At 39.5% G+C, this 19309-nt stretch overlaps 1 protein-coding gene across 1 annotated transcript in view; it reads left to right on the top strand.

Moving 5' to 3' along the window:
- Nucleotides 1-19309, top strand: part of MPDZ (multiple PDZ domain protein) — a 78405-nt gene that overhangs the window by 32769 nt on the left and 26327 nt on the right. The window contains exons 17-23 of the mRNA XM_010290825.1: nt 382-669; nt 1584-1707; nt 5984-6182; nt 13444-13548; nt 14308-14400; nt 14888-15065; nt 17203-17313. Coding sequence (XP_010289127.1) covers nt 382-669; nt 1584-1707; nt 5984-6182; nt 13444-13548; nt 14308-14400; nt 14888-15065; nt 17203-17313 — 1098 coding nt within the window. The remainder of the gene's footprint in view (nt 1-381; nt 670-1583; nt 1708-5983; nt 6183-13443; nt 13549-14307; nt 14401-14887; nt 15066-17202; nt 17314-19309) is intronic.

Here is a 19309-nt window from a genome sequence, read left to right as displayed (position 1 = left end):
AAGTTCTTCCACCTGAGAAAGACAAATGGATGCTTTAATTTTAAAAACTTGCTGCAGTTATGTCTAGTTTGAGAATGTCTGAGTGGACATTACTTTACTGAAGTTAGTGGAACATTATTGATGGATACCAAATTAGAATTTGGCCTTCAAACGTAACTTATTTTCATTGATTTCTGGTATTTTAAAATAGAAGAAATTGTTTGAGGAATAAAGTAAATTTTATAGTAAAATGCTTGTAGGCATCTAGTGAAGACACCAATGTTACAACAAATACGTTTAAATTCTGTGAGGTTACTTTCCATTTAAGATTTTAGTATGATATGTACTTTTCAATTATGCTACAAAAAATGTTGCTTGTTCATTGTCTCCTGTGTTTAACAGTCTGTTGGAGAGGAATGTTCAAATGTTGCAGATGATTTCTGTGTATCTGACAAGAATGTGTACGGCATGGATGTGAATCAGAGAGTGAGAGAGCAAAAGTCTGTAATGGGCAATGGCCTGGAAACTGCAACTAGTTTCGCTAAAAAGGATCTTCTGCCTCTGGATGTTTCGGATACCAACCAAAATGAAAGTGAAAATGCAGCAACATGGACTGGATCTCAGACAACAGCAGAAATTGCACTAAGTACAAGCCTTGCTACTATCATGCAGCTTGATCCTACTGGAAAAGTAATTTTTTTTTTTTTTTAATATTAAAAAAAACCTACAGAAAGACCACATTACACCATAGAATTTCCTACAGAAATTGACACGGGGCAACAGCCATGTGTGGTTCTTTGATTATAGATGTCCATGAGGTGTGGTAGCTCACATCAAAACTTAGGGATTTAGACCTATCCAAAACAGGAGATAATTTATGGCATCAAGATAATCATATCCCAGAGACTGGTGATACAGGGGTATATAAAAGTCTGCTCATACCCCACATCAGTAGACACTGCTGGACCACAGTGTGCCCATTTGGCAGTCCAGGGGGCTTTTCTTATCCCCTGTTAACCTCTGCAGAGGCATGGGTGCAAGGAGGAGGTGCACCGTTGGAAACCACGCCTAGGAAGCCAAGGGGGAGTGGTGTAAAACTCCTGCATCCTGGTGTTTGTGCAAGCCTGAGCAGTTCAGCTTACAAACTGGCCTGCGATGCCACAGTGTGCAAACATAATATTCCTTTGTATGGCAGTCACTGTGACATATGTTTCTTTTTCCTTCCATACAGTGATTTATTAAGAAACTCTTAAGAGAGCTGCAATTTCTTACAAGATTTGTTACTTTAGCACTGGCAGATTGTCAGACATCTGTGGTGAACGAGCCTGAGACCCCTTGAATTCATCCCAGTAATTTTAAGAGTGCGACTGATGTCCCTAAATTAAAAGCATGGTTTGTGGTAGATTTGCTTTATTACCTGAATGAAAACAAAACCTCATGTATGTTGGTTTGATCTTTGATGGACTGACTTTTCCCATGTCAGTGTAAGGAATCTATTAATTATGCCCCTAGCTTTTGTATAAAGTAAGATGAGTTCAGGTCAGTATGTTCAATCACGTTTTTATCTCTGTATTCTGAACTGATGTTATTTTTCCTTGTGTTAGGATCAAGTGCTTTTAATGGAAAAGAGATGCCCACTGTCTTTGGAGGGAAGTTCCACAACTCCAAATTCAGTCAAAAACGTGTATGAGAAGACTATCACTATTGCAAAAGGAAATTCAAGTCTAGGTAAAGTAGTAATATTTTTTGTAACCTGTTCAGGAACATGGCTTTCTGTTTTTCTCATATGTTTGCTGTTTTATTAGTAAAGACTAAACATTTTCCTTTTAGTGAGGAAAGCATAACAGGATATTCATTCTTTGCTGCTCTTGCCCTGTTTGGCTATGATGGCAGTGGATCCATTTGCTGTCACCATGAACACAAAATGAAAGTGTCCAGTGTCACTGAGATTTTTTTTTTCCCCGTAAAAGAATTTAGACCTTCCTAAATGTTAACATAAGAATTTTAATACCTTGTTTTTTAATGCCTATACATTTATATAGTATAGTGGAAAAATGAGATACAGCCAAGGAATGGTGGAGAAGAACAGGTCAAAGAGCTGCAGACTTTCAAATGTATCTAAACACAAAATGATCTTGCTTTCTGAGGATGCTCAAAAGGGTCTAAACAAGCTGTTCACTTCCTTGCTACATATTTATACTTGTATCTTAAGTGCCTTGGTACTTCTGAAAATTGGATCATTGATACATTTAACAAGTTGTTTTAGCTCAATGATACAATTTTGTAGATACTTTCGGAGTTTTAAGTACCTGCCATTTGCAACTTCCTGAGCATACTGACTAGAGGCACATTTTGGAGCAGGCACAACAGATGGAAATGTTTTTGTGTCCTCTCCTGTGCTCTGGTGCAGCCTTGGGCAGTGTAAGGGGGAGCATGGGGATAGCATCCTCCCAGACCAGTTCCCAGAGCCAGTGCCCAGATGGCTTGGTGATGAGAGGCAATGGTGCTCCCCTCCTGTTCTTGGCTGGTGTGTTCATTTGCTTTGGTTTAAGTTCCTCGTGCCGCTTCTTCCGGCCAAGTGCACGTCCTTGAAGACTGTGGTGTTGGTAGGATAGGAATTTGTGTGGGCACTGGCTGTTTGCAGTGACTCCACAAATGCTTCAACATGGGTTGTCCAGAGAAAGCTCCCTGAAAGCAACCCGTGGGCCTCTTGTTCATAAACAGCCACCACTCAGGACTCCCTTGCTGTGCAGAGATGGGTGGGGTGCTGTGCTGCGGTAATTCAGTGGGTGCTTCTGCCTGGAATAAACTGCCCTTTGATGGCTGGACACTGAGTCTGCCCCATATCACCTTTTTGTTCATGTTACAGACATCCTCCAAACTGGATCGGGAGGTGATCTGGTTTAAAATCAGCCTCTCCAAAATATAAAGCTGTAGGCAAGGCTGATGTGGGTATAAGTTTTGACTTTAATTGGTATGAGGTGCTTGGAATAACTACTGACTTTACTGGTGTCATCGCCAGTCTGTATAAAGTGCAGGTCACAGTTCTAGGCATTAGGATTTTATTAAAGAAGTCTTGTTTGCAATAACCTCTTAACTCAATGGAGCAGTGTTTTTCATGTATGTCTGTGACTATTTCAAGTGCAGTGAACATATAAAATAAATTTCACGTCAAGCGTAGTAGAGCAGAAAAATACAAACTTGGGGCAGGGTGCACACTGGCAGACATTACATGCATGAAAAGTAAGACTGACCTCTCATGTATGTGTAGTATGAATGTAAATAATGCTTTCTCCTGACTTTTGACTGTAGTCTTTTTCTTACGATCTATAGGTGCTCTGGCCTGGGAAGCTGCCTGGGCACAGTGACTGATTTATACACATGGCTGCTCTGCTTTTAACTTTCATTTTTACAAAAGGGGCTAAATCAAGAGCTGTGAATGATATTGAAAACTGCAGCTGCACTGATTATTTCAGTTGATAACTGGTGGCACTTTTTCCTTTTAAATGGTGTCACCCATAGCTTGCAGCAGCTCTTCAAGTCCAGCCACAGCTGGAGCTCTAACCTTTTGATTGTGATTTTTAAAAGGTAAGAGAATGGAGCACCCACATGCAAGAAGAGCTGAAATGCCATTGTCCTGTGTGATTCATTTGGCAATTTGACAGTGGCATTTGCATTTTTCACCTGAAACTGTAGCTGTCTGAAGTGTGACATCAGCCTTGCTGATCTGTTGTAATGAGGATGTCACTGTAGAAACTGAGGATGATGTTTTTCTAAAGTGCTATTACACTAGCCTCAGTAATACTGTTGTTTGTTACTGGCTTAACCAAGCAGCAAAGTTAGGTTCATAATTAACAAACACATTTCAGCTGTTTCCTTGGCAGTTTGCTTTTCTGTGCATGCTGCCTGTATTCTGGTGGAGACCACTCTGTTGCAGAGTTACATTCAGATCTGACTTGAGTAACCTGTGTGAACAGATCTGTCAAGGGATGGTTGTTGGAAGGAGTATGTGAGTGTAAACACTGGGGCATCCACACAAGGATGGCACCTGTAAATGACATCTGTGATGTGCTCAGCATTGTAACGTTACTAATCTGAAGGGTATAGGTGACAGGCAGTTTACGTCTACTTTTTCTGATAGCAAGGCAGGGAATCAGTGGCATTGTGTGTCTCTATCACAAGTCTGATACACCTATGTTTAAATTATGCCTGACCACAGCTGACATCATTACCTGGCAAATCGTGAGTACAAATCTCCAGTCAATGGTAATACCGTATTCTTCCATCAGCTTAAATTTAAGTGCAATCATGAAGATAGGTTTTGCAGTTTTTCCAAAAGATAAACCTTGACTTCCACCCGCCAAAGGAGAGACATACACGTATTCCTCTATCTAAGATTGTTGCGCAGTTCCTTGCTAGCCAGGGTGATCTTCTCATACGTTTGACAGCTATTGTTGATCTCAGCTACAACTGGATGTTAGGAGCCAATGCTATTAAAAGACTTCTATATTTTCTGGAAGGAGTCTTAAAAATATGACTATCCAGATTAGTGTTGTTCTTTAAATGGTTACAGGATTTTATTTTTTTTCCCTGAGACAGATACATAGGCAGATGTTTGTATGGTTGGCTGAGTCTGGTTAGCCTGGGGCTTAGAGCTGCCTTCTAAACTCTGTTCAGTCAGTCTGTCTCACAAGGTCTGAGGTCACAGACTAAAGTGTTCAGTCTCTGTCTTCTGTAGCCATGTGTATGTATAAACATTTAGAATTTTTTCATAGTCAGTATCCTTGGTGGTTTTGCGTTGTGTAGCTATCATCTTCCTTCCACTCAGTCTGGACAATAAGGTAAGGGCTTGCAGCCACACAACTGCAGTCCCAGTGCTTGCTAGTCTTACATTTACATGCAAAACAAGGAGAACACATAGTGGGGTAGTCACTGCCTCTTTCTCCCATAGATACTCCTCTATAAGGCACTCTTACTTCAGTGGCTTCATCTTGTTAGTAAAGGAAAGCTTCCATGCTAGTGCACAAAAAAGAACAAAAATGAGTTTGGCAGCATTAAGATAGGAGAAGTCCACTGGATGGACTTCCAGGGTGCTGGCCCTTCATCTACCTTTCCATTGCCTTTGTGAAGAACAGTCTTTCGTGGAACTGTCATCAGTTGATTTAATAAGCACCAACTACCCTGAAAATAACAGTGACAACTCATGCATGTAAGAACAGTTAACAAACGCAAGTGAAGCCCAGCACCACAAGTAAGTCCCCATGGTCTCCCAGTTGGGAGAGTGGGGGAGTGTGTCTGTCTCATCTCCCATTAGTGGAAAGAAAGTAGAGTTAAATGGTGTGTATAAACATTAGCAAGTAGTGTCCTGCTGTGCCACAGGTGGGATAGTGCTGCAACTCAAGTAGTGGACAGTATCCATCAGTAGGGCACAGGCTGTCGCAGAAGTCAGGATGCACTTCTGGGCCTAAGTGATGGCCCATCTAGGAGAGCGGGAAGGCAGCCACTCTCTCAGTGGGGTCTGAGACAGACTTTCTGTTGGAAATTAACTAATTAACTTGTTTAATCATTTCACCTCCTTTCCAAAGACAGCCATCATAAACAAAACTGAAATTCGGTGTATAAACTCAGTGACCCATCCAGAAGAGTGGTAAATTTGACTGTTTCAGAAGCAATTTCATTACCTTTTTTGTTGATTTTATGCTTAAATTTTCCACTGTTTTTTAATATTGATTTTAATATTTATATTTTTTATATTTGTTTATACTGAGCCTGGTATGTGAAATGACACAAGGCAAAGTGGAGATACTGTGATTGTGGTTTTAACTGCTGTCTCCTGTTAGAAAGAAGGAAATGCAAGGGAGAATAAGAGCAACATTTATAGGCTTGCTGATGTTGGCAGGTTGGCTGGCTGGCTTACCCTGCCCCAAGTTACATTTCTTTTTCTTGGCACTCAGAGCTGGGGATCAAAGAAGTTATTAACTGTTTTATGCATTTTTCACTATAGGGATGACGGTAAGTTCCAATAAAGATGGCTCAGGAATGATAGTCCGCAGCGTCATCCATGGAGGCTCAATAAGTCGTGATGGACGGATTGGTGTGGGGGACTGCATCCTATCCATTAATGAAGAGTCAACCACTAACTTAACCAATGCACAAGCCCGAGCTATGCTAAGGAGGCATTCGCTCATTGGACCAGATATAAAGTAGGTAAACCTAGATGATGAACTGTGGTAGGAAGAGGCTAGTAATCAACATTTGTTTATTTATGCAAATATTCTAAATGAAAATTTTGTTTGGTTTTACAGTTAATTTACCTTTAAGGTACAGCTTCAGATCGATAATTCACCTTCAGATTACAGCTTCATGGGTTTGAAAGATAAAATCACTTGTGTGAGGGGCTTTGCATGTTCTTAGGAAAGTTATTACTGTCATTAGTAATCATCATTATTACTGCGCTGCGTGGTTTTATTGAAGGAATGGGAATAGTCAAGAGTTTTGCATTCATAGTATGACTCTTCTAAAGAAAGTAAGGATTTTCTCTGGATGTTTGTGTTCCTCAAAGGTGCAATGGCCACAAGTAATTTCATTTCATGGAGATCTTCGTAATGGATTTTGGTTTTTGCACAGCCAGACAGAAAGTATGACACATGATGTTAATGCAGAAAAATAATACTTATAACATTTTCAGTACATCTGTGACAAACAGCAGAAACAGTCTATTTTGTGAAGTCACAAGTTTTTGTTAGTACATACAAAGGAGCTGTTGCTCTAGGGCATAAATACCTGCTCTTGGAAGTACTACTTTAAACTTGCAGTAATTAATACAAGTTTTGAAAAATCCACTTGATTGATGAGCATTTTTTTTCTTCTCAGGTTCACTCGATTTACACAGTTTTAACTTTGCCTAGAAGTACAATTCTTTCTAGCTGTCGTGGTTGTGGAGTTAACTTTGTCCACATGCACCATCTAGAAATAAAGTTGTTCCTAAGCTTGTGCTCTAGACACACCAATGCTGGGTTTACAGCTCCATAAATCTAGTAGCTGTTTTTCTCAAACCCATGGTAACATGAATTGGGTCAGATCTGCAAATGGGATTAACGGAGCTGTTGGTAATAGAAGCCTCTACTTATTTACGAGGGTTGTCTTGAAAGGGATCAGTTCAGTCCCACTATGGTTGCAGTGGTTTCTGTCAGTTCAAAATGGACTGCAGTGCATTATGTTCTTCCCCAGAAGTATTCTAGCTTTGAAGAGACCTGGCATTTTGGGAACAGGAAGGTAGAATATTTTCACTGTGGGTGGTAGTTTTAATTGTCTGCCCCATAGCTTTCATGCATTTAGGATTATGATTTAATGCAAGCTAGTTTAAATAATGGGATATGCTCATACAATGAATGACATTATTGTCAATGCTGTCATGAATATGAGCGAGTCAGTCTTGATAAAATGCGACATTGATTATTATTGTAGGCTTTCAAACTGTATTATAATTCTGAATGCCACGACTGAAATTAGTTGGTATGTGCGCATGCATGTGTGTGTACATCTGCTTAGATACAAGTGCTACAGCACCATTCTTCTTCGAGGAGTCTTTTATTGGTGCCAGTTACATGATCAAACACAGATGTGTTCATTATTTGTGCTTATCCTTTTATAGCTGCTGCATGTTACACTATGTGACTGTAAGTTTTATTTTGTAGTCTTAGTCTTTTGCAGATATGTCAGAAATACCAAAATCTTGGTTTAGACGTGAATATTCAGATTTTCCAGAGAAAAGTGCATCTGCTTTCTGAAAGATCTCACAGAAGAGGGGCGGTTGCTATTCATATTCTTACTTAAGATTTTTGTCTTTCACTTCATGCTTATGTTCTTTGGTGCATTGACATGATAAGGGTTTAAAGTGAAGCTGGCTTCTGCACTTGAAAGAACTGAAAGACCACATCCTTTGGTAGCTTCTGAAGGAAGTCTTGCAAGAATAATGACAGTATTTTTGGGCCTACATAGTTTTTCATACAAAGTTGTTGCAGCATAATGAAACTTTTCTGTAATTTGTACTTTCAGGAGCAGTACAGGATCCCTGAAAAATATTATAATACAAACATGTGGGTAATGTCCCAAATCAGAAATTTGGAGATGTGGAGCATTATCCCATGATAGTTCTTCACTGTGCTGAGAGGGATACATAGCTATATGGGTGTAATTTTAGAGCTAATGTTCTGCACAACCATGCAAGATTTGTGATTTAAGGGCCAGCATTTCAGATTAGCAAGTTGAATCTCTTTGGTGTTTTCCTTAGGAAATGAGTGAACAAGCACTCAGGTGTGGCCATCTTGATAAAATTTCTCTTTGTCCATACAGAGCTGCAAAGTTGGCACTTTAACATCTAGCCTGAGCTTTTTTTGGATAGCAGTGTGCTCCCAGAAAGTGATTAAGCAGAAGTATTTTAATATCAAAGCTGTATTTCAGTGGCAGACATTATTTGCTGAGAAAATACAAAGCTGTTCTTACTTGTCACATAAAGGCTTTGTTTTATTTTATTAAAGGAAATGTGATTTTAAATAGTTCAAGAACTAGCAATCTGAGTTTCAGACTTAGGTATTTAATTTTTTTTTCCTCTTTGTGTGTGGAAAACCAGATGTATGGCCTTACTGGAAGCATTCTATTTAACTTCTCACTCCACCTTGCCAGGAGGTCTTACATTTCTGTAACAATAGTCAGAGTTTTGTGCTCAGCAGAAGCTGCTTGTAACATCTGTCAGATAATTACAGAGCTGAATCAGAATTCACCTACGTAAAGTGTGGGGATGAATTTCTGATCAAGAAATAAAAGATAGATTGCAATTCCATTTTCCATGCTTGTTAATAATCGTTGCTACAGACAATAATAAACAGCAGATGCTTTCTGTGGGAGGTGTAGATAGAAGTGGAATGGGAAAATAAAAGAAAAGGAGGAAAAAAAAAGCAGCTCACACTTTGTAACTACATAAGTATGCCTCTCGCATTCAGCATGAGACATTGACATTTGTTAACACCGTTGTAAAAAGATGCTGCATCGTATGCTTCACATTCTAGATCTTCTCCAGCACCTGCTGATGATCAGGCCCTCTGTTATGTGTGAGTATTGGCAATTCAGAAATTCGTTATGGCTGTATGTTGCAACTTGTCTGTAAAATCATTCCATGCTTTTATGACATCCATAGTAATGTCAGGGATATATCCAGATATAGGTACATATTCTGTCTGTGTGTGTGTGTGTGTGTGTGCATGCATATGTGGCTGCACATGTGGCTGTGTATATATGTTTTTTTTAAAAAAAGGTATGAGAGTGTGTGTGTATATATATGTATGTATATCTATGGCTTTAAACTTGAAGATTGGAGCATACTTCCTAAGACTGGAATGAAAACACCTGTATTCTAAAAAATTGTTGCTAATATTTTAAAATTTCATCTATGACAGCCACTCCAGATGTGCTCAGAGCGTGTGTGTGTACAGGATTCACTGCTAGAACGGGCATGAGTACAATGTACTGATATCTGGATTAATCTCAGTGTTATATTTTCTGTGGCACTTATATTTTACTTCCTTCATGCATAAAAAGGTTCAAATTAGACCTTAAGTATTAATGACAGTAATTTGTCCTGAGCATTTTCTATACTTTGTTATTTGGTTTCTTGGTGTTTCAAGGTTTTGTGTGGCTGTTCAGTCAAGCATGTGATAAATGTTCCTCTGTACTGCATGTGGTGTTGTGTTCACAAGGTATTTTCATATACACACCCTTTGGTGTTTCCATTGTCACTGCTTTCACTGCTAGTGCATATCTCTAGGGGGGAGGAGGGTGGTTTTAGCTATCGCGAAAGAAAACCAGAACACTTTCTCCTTCAAGCTGTACAGCTATGAAAGAGAGGAAATGATTAAACCCTGCATATACTTTCCCTTGAAATTGTTGAACTTTAGCTTCTCTTGCTGATAAGAGATGCAACACAATAGTAGAGCAGTCATTTACTTGTTTCCTGTTTCCTGTGTCTTCATCCCTATTTCCTGGCACTTGTTTCTCTTACTCTCTTCCCTGTGACCGTATTAAGGCAATTACGAGTCCCTTTTGTAGTCCATTCAGGTGCCTGGGTGGATTTTTTCTTCCACTGTACAGCACAAAGGTCAACAGAGTTGACCAGAGGAGCCCAACACCCTTCTTGTTATGGGCCCCTCATCATGGGCCCAACATCTGAGCTGTTCAGAATGATGCTGGATGTCTTCAGACCTCACTGTGACCTCCAAGAATGGAGCTACAGTAGCGATCCAACAAGTGGTGGGTTTGATAACTGTGGAGTGTCTGCCCATGAAATACTAAACAGGGAAAGAATTCTTGGCAGATAGGAATCCAAGGTCTTCAGTACAATCTGACCTTGCTGTGTGTCACAGAAGGCAGGAGCAGGACAGACAACCACTTAGCAAAGATGGCTTCTCTAATACTCAGCAGAGCTAGGTTTTTTGTGTGACTTTTCATTTCAGTAATAACATTCAAAGGAGACAGAGGGGAGGACAATCACATCAGTAATACAGCTTAGCTAATAAGAGCAGCTAGGGAAATGTTTGCGGTTAACTGAACTTTGGAAATCATGAGCAAGAAACAAATGTGGACTTCTATACAGAATATACCTTTTCATGCATTTGATCCACGTAGTTCAGTTTTCTTTTCTATGCTTGAAAGAAAATGCAAAATGCAAGTGTTCTGGTTTATATTTATGAAGTAGCTGAAGCATTATTGAAGTTTAGTTGTAGATAAGAATGAACAGTTAAATACATATTGAATGTTCCTTTGAGTGCTTAAAATTAGGCAATTAGAACTGTACTTAAGCACTAGACTAGAAATAGTGTAATTTTCCAAATGTAACAGCTCCCAGTGATACTGTCTAAATTTGACTCCATCTGTGGAAATCCATTAGGTAATTCAGTTGCTCAATTTTAGATGCCTTTTTGAAAACAGTGGAGTGAACCTCTTTTCTTCTCAGTTCCTGTGTTGTACACAGAAAAGGAAGCTTAGCTACCCAAGAGAAGTTTTGGGAGATGTTTGTAAGTAACATTTAAGGCTGTTTGAGAGCATCCTTTGAGCTGTATCTTCTGAATGTCCCAGCGCAATGTCAGTTACTCATTTTTATAACGAAAAACCACAGGGTATCACAGAAGTTGGAGTGCATATGGTTTGCCTCCCTGCTTAGCTGATCTCTGATGCTGATGATGCACAGAAGTGTGAACTAAGGACAGCTACTACCCTTGGACCTTGGGGTGCTGCATAATTGTTTGCCATGTACTCCTTGCACAAATGGACTGGACAAGAGTTAAAAGATGGTGGGCACCCTACTAGCAGTGATCACACTCTACTGTCTACATCCAGGCTGAATCTGGGTAGATCTGTTTCCTGCCTGATCTGATCACCAGCCATTCTCCTTTCCACACTTTGAACAATAGTTTCCAGCTGCAGTTTAGCATAAAGGAGATTGTCCAAGCCTTCTAGCCAGCAGAAATGTTGCTTGCAATTCTGGCCTTTCAAGGGAAAATACATTATTTCCTACTGATCTTTATAGGGTGAAAATTGATGAATTTTATTGGGATGAAACAGATGAACGTAACAGCATGAATGAGGCATTTTCTTTCACTGAAGTGCAGGTTCTACATCTCATAGTTTTTGTAGAGGGAAGGTATTCTTACGGGCTTACTGAGTGATGCTTCTGCAGCAGCATTGGCCCTGTGCAAGTTTTGAGACCATAATGCTAGCACTTTGCTATAGTTCAACGCATTTGGAGTTGGAGATGACTGAGAAGTGGTAGTAATTATTTCCAAAAACTTTTTTCCTCTTACTTCTCTCTGGAGCATGTCTTGCACGTTTCCCAGTACTGGAATGTCCTCAAGAAAGACACATAAGAGTCAGAGATCTTCTGCTGAGTGCTTGTTCCCTAGTTTATGTTAAGTCCCCAGCACTTCAAAACGAAAACACTGTGTCAAGCATGTAACACCTGTGTGTTTGAAAAAAGGCCAAAGCAGAAGAGGGGGGAGATTTAAGGAAGTGAAAAAGTTGGTGATAATATGGATGATTTAGAAATTTCTGTTAAAAGAACTGGAGAGTTCCTCCTGTTCAGCACCCTAGGCATCTCCTTAATGACAATCTTCTGCACTTTTCTAGATACGGTAGTTGTGAGAGGAGGTAGGGAACAGGATTGGGCACAGTCGAGGCAAAGAAAGATGGTCCTTATAATGATTTTGGTACAGTCTTTTGGACAGTCAGCATTAGTCACATAAAAGTTTATTTGCTCTGCCTTCTCCATCTTGCTGTATTCAGCAGAAGACCAGTGAGGGGGAATCGCTGGCAGTCAGGGAGTGACAGGCAGGAGAGGGCTTCAAGTGAGAGACTCAATACTGAAGGAGTCTCTCCTCAACAGCTTACATGACCTTGTGAAGTGGTCAAGATTCCCCGCCCCCCCCCAATCTGTTCTGTGGGGAAGTATGTTCATAGTTCTTTTAACCATGTGATGAATGGGAGGACAGCCATATTTTTTTGTGCTGTTTTTCCATCAGCCTTACTTCTTGGCAAACTTGGATCTGATAGCTAAGCTGCTTATAGAACAACTAAAGGTTTTTAAGAAGACAAAACATCATTACAGGAGAGCCATCTAAGTAGCCCTTTTTAGATTATGGTGTCCTTTTGCCTGTAAGAGAGAAGTTCTTTAAGAAATTCTTCATGCCTTAATCTTTTTTCCTTCTCTTCATTTCTGCCTCCCCAGTCTACTGGGCCATTTCTGTTTCTGGCATTCAAACATCATCAGGTTACACCAGGGCTTCAGGAGTCTGCATGTCATTTGGCTAGTGTCACATGACTGTCTGACTGTCCCAAGGTGGTTGGAAGTGCATGAAGGGGTGGAGGAAGGAGCTGAGGAGGGGTTTGCTCCCTGTGGCATAGGTGGTGGTCTGTAAAACATTTGTATGTCCAAACCTGTGCGGTATTTTTCACCAAAAGCACAGAAACCTAAAATAGATACAAAACATCCAGGAAAGTACAAAACTTCCTGCAAGTCAACTTCCAGAAGCATTTTCAGTCAGTGTTTAGGATGGTAATGGTGCTTCACACCTCGCAGATCCTTCAGTGTTTGTCTTTGCACGAGAAATTTCTGTTTTGACTGAAGCTGGATTGTCTCTATTACTTGTCACTGTTGAAGCACCATAAAATAGAGTGGCCAGCCCTCAGAAAATGATGTGCTGTTCAGTTACCTAATTTGACCATAAATGCATATTTGTTGCAAAGCCACAAAGGATTCGTAAAATTCCTTATTCCCAACATACCAGCACTGTGGCTTTGAAGTCAATGATTATATGAAGTAATCTTGAGTAGTTTCCTCATATCCATTCCTGACACCCACCAAAGGCAGGACCAGCAGTCCTCATTCTACTTTAATCATGTCCCGTTTTATTGCAGTATTACGTATGTGCCAGCAGAAAATTTAGACGAGTACAGGGCCAGTTTGGGACAACAGACAGAGGGAGCTGTGCCACTTGAACTTTTTCCTTCACATACTGTGAGGTGAGTCAAAAGACTTAACTGTTTTCTCCCATAGGGCTCTCAGGTGTAACTTGCCATACACTTTGCATAGTTAGTTATTTTAGGAGAACTGAAAGATGGACAATTTTCTTCAGACCAGTAGCCATTACCATAAAAAGCTGTTCACAATAAATTTTTGCTTTGGCTAACAAATTTTTCTGACATTTTTACAAGGCTGTTTTATGGGTGTTTGATTACCCAAAAGAAGATTGAATACTACTTCATCCTAAACTTCTCTTAAATACCATGCAATTTGATTTATGTCATGCCACAAATACTTAGTGCTTCCAACATGAGAATTTGGCATTGATGGTCTTTCCAGAACATATACTAGAAAGGATGAATTATGCTGTCCTTTTCCTTGAGTTTCAAAACTTCATTACAGTTATAGGCCAAAATATTAAAAATGACATTAATCTCGAAAAACAGTAACTGTTTTTCAATGCTGCTGTTGTGATTTCTTTTATTTTGGAAACAATAAATAATTACCTTCAGCTTTGATTTGGTTCTAGTTCTAAAATGCAGGGGCTTGTATTCTGTAGTTGACAGTTGATAGCAACTTAAATGCAGAGACCAAACACAGTATGTATTCTAGCAGACATCTGAAAAAGAAGTTCCTTAAACAACCCCTGTGTACAAATTCTAATGCTGGCAGGGTGATCCAGTATGAAATTTTGCAGTGAAATCTAGTGATTATGCGGGTACTTCTAAAATGAATTGCATGTTCCTGTTCATCAGCAGGGAACTCCCAGAGCTTCCAGAACGTGAAGAGGGCGAGGGAGAAGAAAGTGAACTTCAGAATGCAGCTTTCAGTAACTGGAACCAGCCCAGAAAGTAAGTGCAATCTAGTTGCACAGTATAAAATATCATCTGAAATTAAAGAATTTTTAAACGTGTAATATATTTTAAGAGGAATAAGAAAACAACAGAACTGCTGCACTCTACATACATTGTGCATTGCAGGAGTAATTAACTGTTGATTTTTACTGCCATTGGGCTAAATCCCTGCAGTCAAGGAATTTCTTGATTGCTTTAATAATTTTTCTTTATAGGCTCACTCCCTGGGAGCCAGTAAGAAGACATGAAGAGAAGGATTCAAAGTTTTTGTTAGAATCCAAAATAAAGTGAACAACAGTAGACACAATTACAGACTTTCTGAGTAATTCGGTAGATAACTCCCACTGAAAGACAAAACTTGCCAAGGGGAAGTTATTTCTGAATGTTTTTAAATGATTGTGCAAATCCAGGTGTCTTCAGCGTGCAGCATTGTCATTATCAAAACAGATTTTCATTTATTTTGGTCCTTGTTTTGTCCCAACAGGGTTGAACTCTGGAGAGAGCCTAGCAAGTCACTGGGGATCAGCATTGTTGGAGGACGAGGGATGGGGAGCCGCCTGAGTAATGGAGAAGTGATGAGAGGGATCTTCATCAAGCACATCCTGGAAGACAGCCCGGCTGGCAAAAATGGAACACTGAAAACCGGAGATCGGATTGTGGAGGTACCAGCCGAGTGTCTTTTGCTTGCAGTACCCCCAGCATCTCAGGAGCCACTGAGATGGATGTGTGGTCCTGGGCTGACAGCTGTGTAATTGCGCCAGCTGGCACCACTTGATCCATGCAGAGTGTAGTACCATCTGCTGATGTTTGTGTGCAGATAGCTTTAAATTGAATATACAACCTAAAGCATCGGTGGCTGGCTGTGTGAGCAGGGGTCTACAAAGCCAGCAGTTCTACCTGCCTGTTTTAAAGCCGAAAGTGTGGGGAAAAGCTTAAGTTTGGTGAGGCTAAAAGGTTTTACCTTTGCATACTGGATAGCAACAGAAGTGGCCAGTGAATGGAAAATCATGCAAATAAATGCCAAGCTTATTTCCCTCTTATGTCTTAATCAGATCACATCATTCTTGTGCATCTTGTGCAGGAATTGAGAGGCACGTTTTTTTTACCTGCTGACATGAAGAAGGCTGGACTTGATACAGAGGAAGTTAAGAGCGTTGTGCCCATGACTGAGGATTAGGGTAGCCAGTGGTGTTGCAGGTAGAAATTGATCTAGATTTCTTTCCTGCTTAGCCAATCCTGCGCTTATGCAGCTACTTCTGCTTTCTTGCTTAAAAATACTGAAGAATGATCATACTGAAAAGAATGTGTCTTTCCTGTGATGATTATCAGTAAGTCAGACATTACACTGTCTCCAGTGTCAGGCCGTTAGGAACTGCACTCATTTTCAGCCTGCTGAATGTTGTTAGCTGGCTGCCCATCAGGAAGAATATAATGAGAAGGGTGATGGAGATGGTGGTTCTTCCCTTGGATCAGACTGGGCTTGCTTTACATGGTGATACTTAATCTGCAGTTCACTGTCTGCTACAAGATCCATATAAAGGATCTCGAAATAATACCACAATATAGGTAGCACTTTCCACAACAGGATGAAAGAGTTTCCATTGTGTAACAAGTTGGGAGGTGGAATTTTGAGTGATGGCCACAAAGTTAAAAAACATTCATTATATCTGAATACCTGGATTGTTATGAATGCAGCAATTGTCACTGACAATGATGATTGCAGAAGTTGGAGGGAAACTAAGCAACTAAAGTTGTGTTAATGTGACTGTTCCTCAATGGATTATTTCAGTTTCACAAGTTGGGGTTTATCTGGGCTTTCCTCTGTACTGCTTACAGTATTTCAGACATGGGGAGTCAGAGAGCCTTAGTGTTATTGTTCAGTTCTTCATAGGTTTAGAATTATCTCTCTTGGATTGTTTTTGTTCTCTCTTTATTTACATTGGATGGTTAAGTTTAAGATAGAGTAAGACAATTAGAAAGTTAAGGGTAACCTGCATTATATAACTTTGTGTGCAAGAATTGCCACTAACAAATAACCTTTCTGTGTTAGCTTGTAGGTTTTATTATGGTCATTGTGAGAATGCTTTACTGATGCTAACCTCACCATAACATGGTTCTTACCTGGATTGCAAGACAAGCTGTTTTACACACCAATACATAGGAAGGCATGAAGAAAAAAGACAAGGCAAAAATTTGTCCTTAGGCATCCTTTGTAAATGCTTTCTTATAGCAGAGAGAAAGCTTTTCACCTCTGACCTTAAATTTCAACTTCCGGGGAAAGTGTCTAGTAGCTAAAATTGGACTTACCTTGCTTTAAAAAAAAAAAAAAAAGACAAAAAGTACACTATACTTGCATAATACCCCATAATTAAAGATCCTTCATCACCTAACAAGTTTCAGTTTGTAAATCTCATAAAGTCCTGGGAGGTAGGTTATTCCGAGATAGGTTTTAAAAGAAGCAGTATTTGGCAAATGCTAGCACTCTCTTTAGATTATCTTATCTCTTCTTATTATCCTATCTCTTCTATTACATTGCCTGTGGGAAAATGTAAGGAGCCTGAACAGAGAACGTTGAAAAAAATGTTTTTAAAACCATGGAGAAAATACATTTGATGTCCTTTCAGTGTTCTTGGAAATCTCAAACCTCTGTGTGAGGTACCTCAGGCCAAGTCAGTAGAAAACTGTCTACCAGTAATGGAGGTTTGGGCTTAGGTGTTAGAGTTCCAAAACCAAAAGCCAAAGCTGACCCATGATTCTTGTAGCTTCTTGCAATGTTAAGATGAGGCCTTCCAATTACAGGTGGATGGGATTGACCTCAGAGATGCCAGCCACGAGCAAGCTGTGGAAGCCATACGGAAGGCAGGCAATCCTGTAATCTTTATGGTACAGAGCATTATAAGCAGACCAAGGGTAAGCATAAAGAATATGATGTAATAGATGAGAGATGTAATACATAGTAATAGATGAAACAAATGTTCAAGGTGGTGGTGTTTGGGAATGGGATATTTAATCCTGAACGTTCCAGCTCAGCTATTTTAGGAACAAAGATTTGATTTAAGTATTATTTCCATTTAGAATGAAATCGATTTGGATTTGGAATTACCCTCCAGCACGCCGTCCTCAAACTATTTTGAAAAGCCTCAAGAAAGATAATATGTTGGGGGGCAGAGTAGGAGTCTAACTAAAACCAGCTCTTAGAGATTGACAGCATGTCTGAGGAGCGCATGCAGAAATACAGCACCTGTTAAAAAATTCTTTGGACATTAATGAAAGGACTTAGAAGTACACGGAAGTTTTCCGTCACTAAGCTGCATGGACATTGCAGACAAAAGCTACTGAGCTTTAATATAAGTTGCTTGCATCGCTAGAAACTAAACTTCCTCATTGTAGAGTCTCTGTAAGCTGCATGTTTATTTACTAGTTGTCTCATAACTCTTGTTCCCCAGCCAGAGTCTCTTTATAGCCCTTCTTCAGCTTCTGCTCCCTGTGGGCAGAAAACTACTAACCCATTTTATCGTCAGTCATCTAAGGTAAAGTTGCATGAAAAAGCTCTGTTGAATGTTGGTTCTTGCTACTCAAGTTACTAAAATAAGACTTTTGCATTTGCTGTGATGTGAACAAAACTGCCATTGCTGAATGTTTCAGCCAGTTTGGGATGGGAACGATGCCATTATCACAACTTACTTTTATTTAGAGAATGCTTCTTTGCTAATTTTAATTGTAGTTCTTTGTTCTCTTCATTTTCCAGTTATTAAGCTGTTGGTTATTTCTTGACTGTTTATTAACAAACCTTTGTTTCTCTGTAAGCAGAAATGTTGCAAATGGTCTTACTGTACTCATGCATTGTGTTGTGATCTTTGTAAATGGCATTATATTTATTGTCTTCATCTTTTGAAACTTGCATCTGTACTTTTTAGTAAGATCTTATGAGGGAATTTCCTGCCTTCATTCATGTGCAGTCACCCAGATAGCTAGCTGCCTGCACACAGTAGCTATATTTAATATGGTACTGCTATGTATTTAGCAAGGCAGTCAGTTTCAACTGACATGTTGCTAATGAGACAGTTTCTTCCTTTGTTTTTCATTCAGGTTGCTGTAGTAATTAAAGAGATCCTAAGTGTACCCCACAATAGCCCAAATAATGCAAGTGGGCTGCGAAAAGCTGTTTGATAGTACTGCTAGCAAGCAGTTCCACATTGAATCTGTGTTTCATACTGATACTGCTCTGGGTATTTGTGAGTAAGAATTAATCTGTCACCATGGTTATGGTCCCAGATAATTTGTAGGGTTACAGCACTGTGCAAAAGAAAACTTAGCTAGTTTCTGATACTGTAGCATTCTGGACTCATTAATAAAATGCTGAACACAAGTTATTTGGAGGAAAAAAAAAGGTAAAATAAATCCTGTTATTTTAGGGTTTATTTTGGAAAAAAAAAAAGTAAAAGGAAGAATACCCTTTAATTTATCTTTTGCTTTTCTTGTCCTAGACTGTGCAAGAAAGCGTGCTAAACCTAATTGTTTTGGCAAACTCAAACGCTCCATATTTTATGATGGTAGTTGGTCCATATTAATACAGTGCTGTTGCATGGATTGGAATTAGAGCTAGCAGTAGTATTTCAGGTGCTATGCCATCATGACAAAATACAAATGGCAAGATTTTGAATTACTCTGGCTGGTCTTTTGTTTTCTCTTTTACTAGGAATTCACTGTTCATATACAAAATGTTTGTGATGCTTGTTTTAGTTGCTTAAAATTTCTTCAAGGTACAATTTAAAGTTTTATGCAGATGACAAATGTTATTGTTAAGGTGTAATAGGTTCATTACACTTGCAAATTACTTTTCCCAAACCTCTCTTTATGGAAGACAAAATTAAGTGTGAATTGCATGTATAAACAGAAAATCTTG

Source organism: Phaethon lepturus, unplaced genomic scaffold (assembly GCF_000687285.1).
Source record: "Phaethon lepturus isolate BGI_N335 unplaced genomic scaffold, ASM68728v1 scaffold13270, whole genome shotgun sequence".
NCBI classification, from domain to species: domain Eukaryota; kingdom Metazoa; phylum Chordata; class Aves; order Phaethontiformes; family Phaethontidae; genus Phaethon; species Phaethon lepturus.
This window is presented reverse-complemented; position numbering and strand designations above follow the sequence as displayed.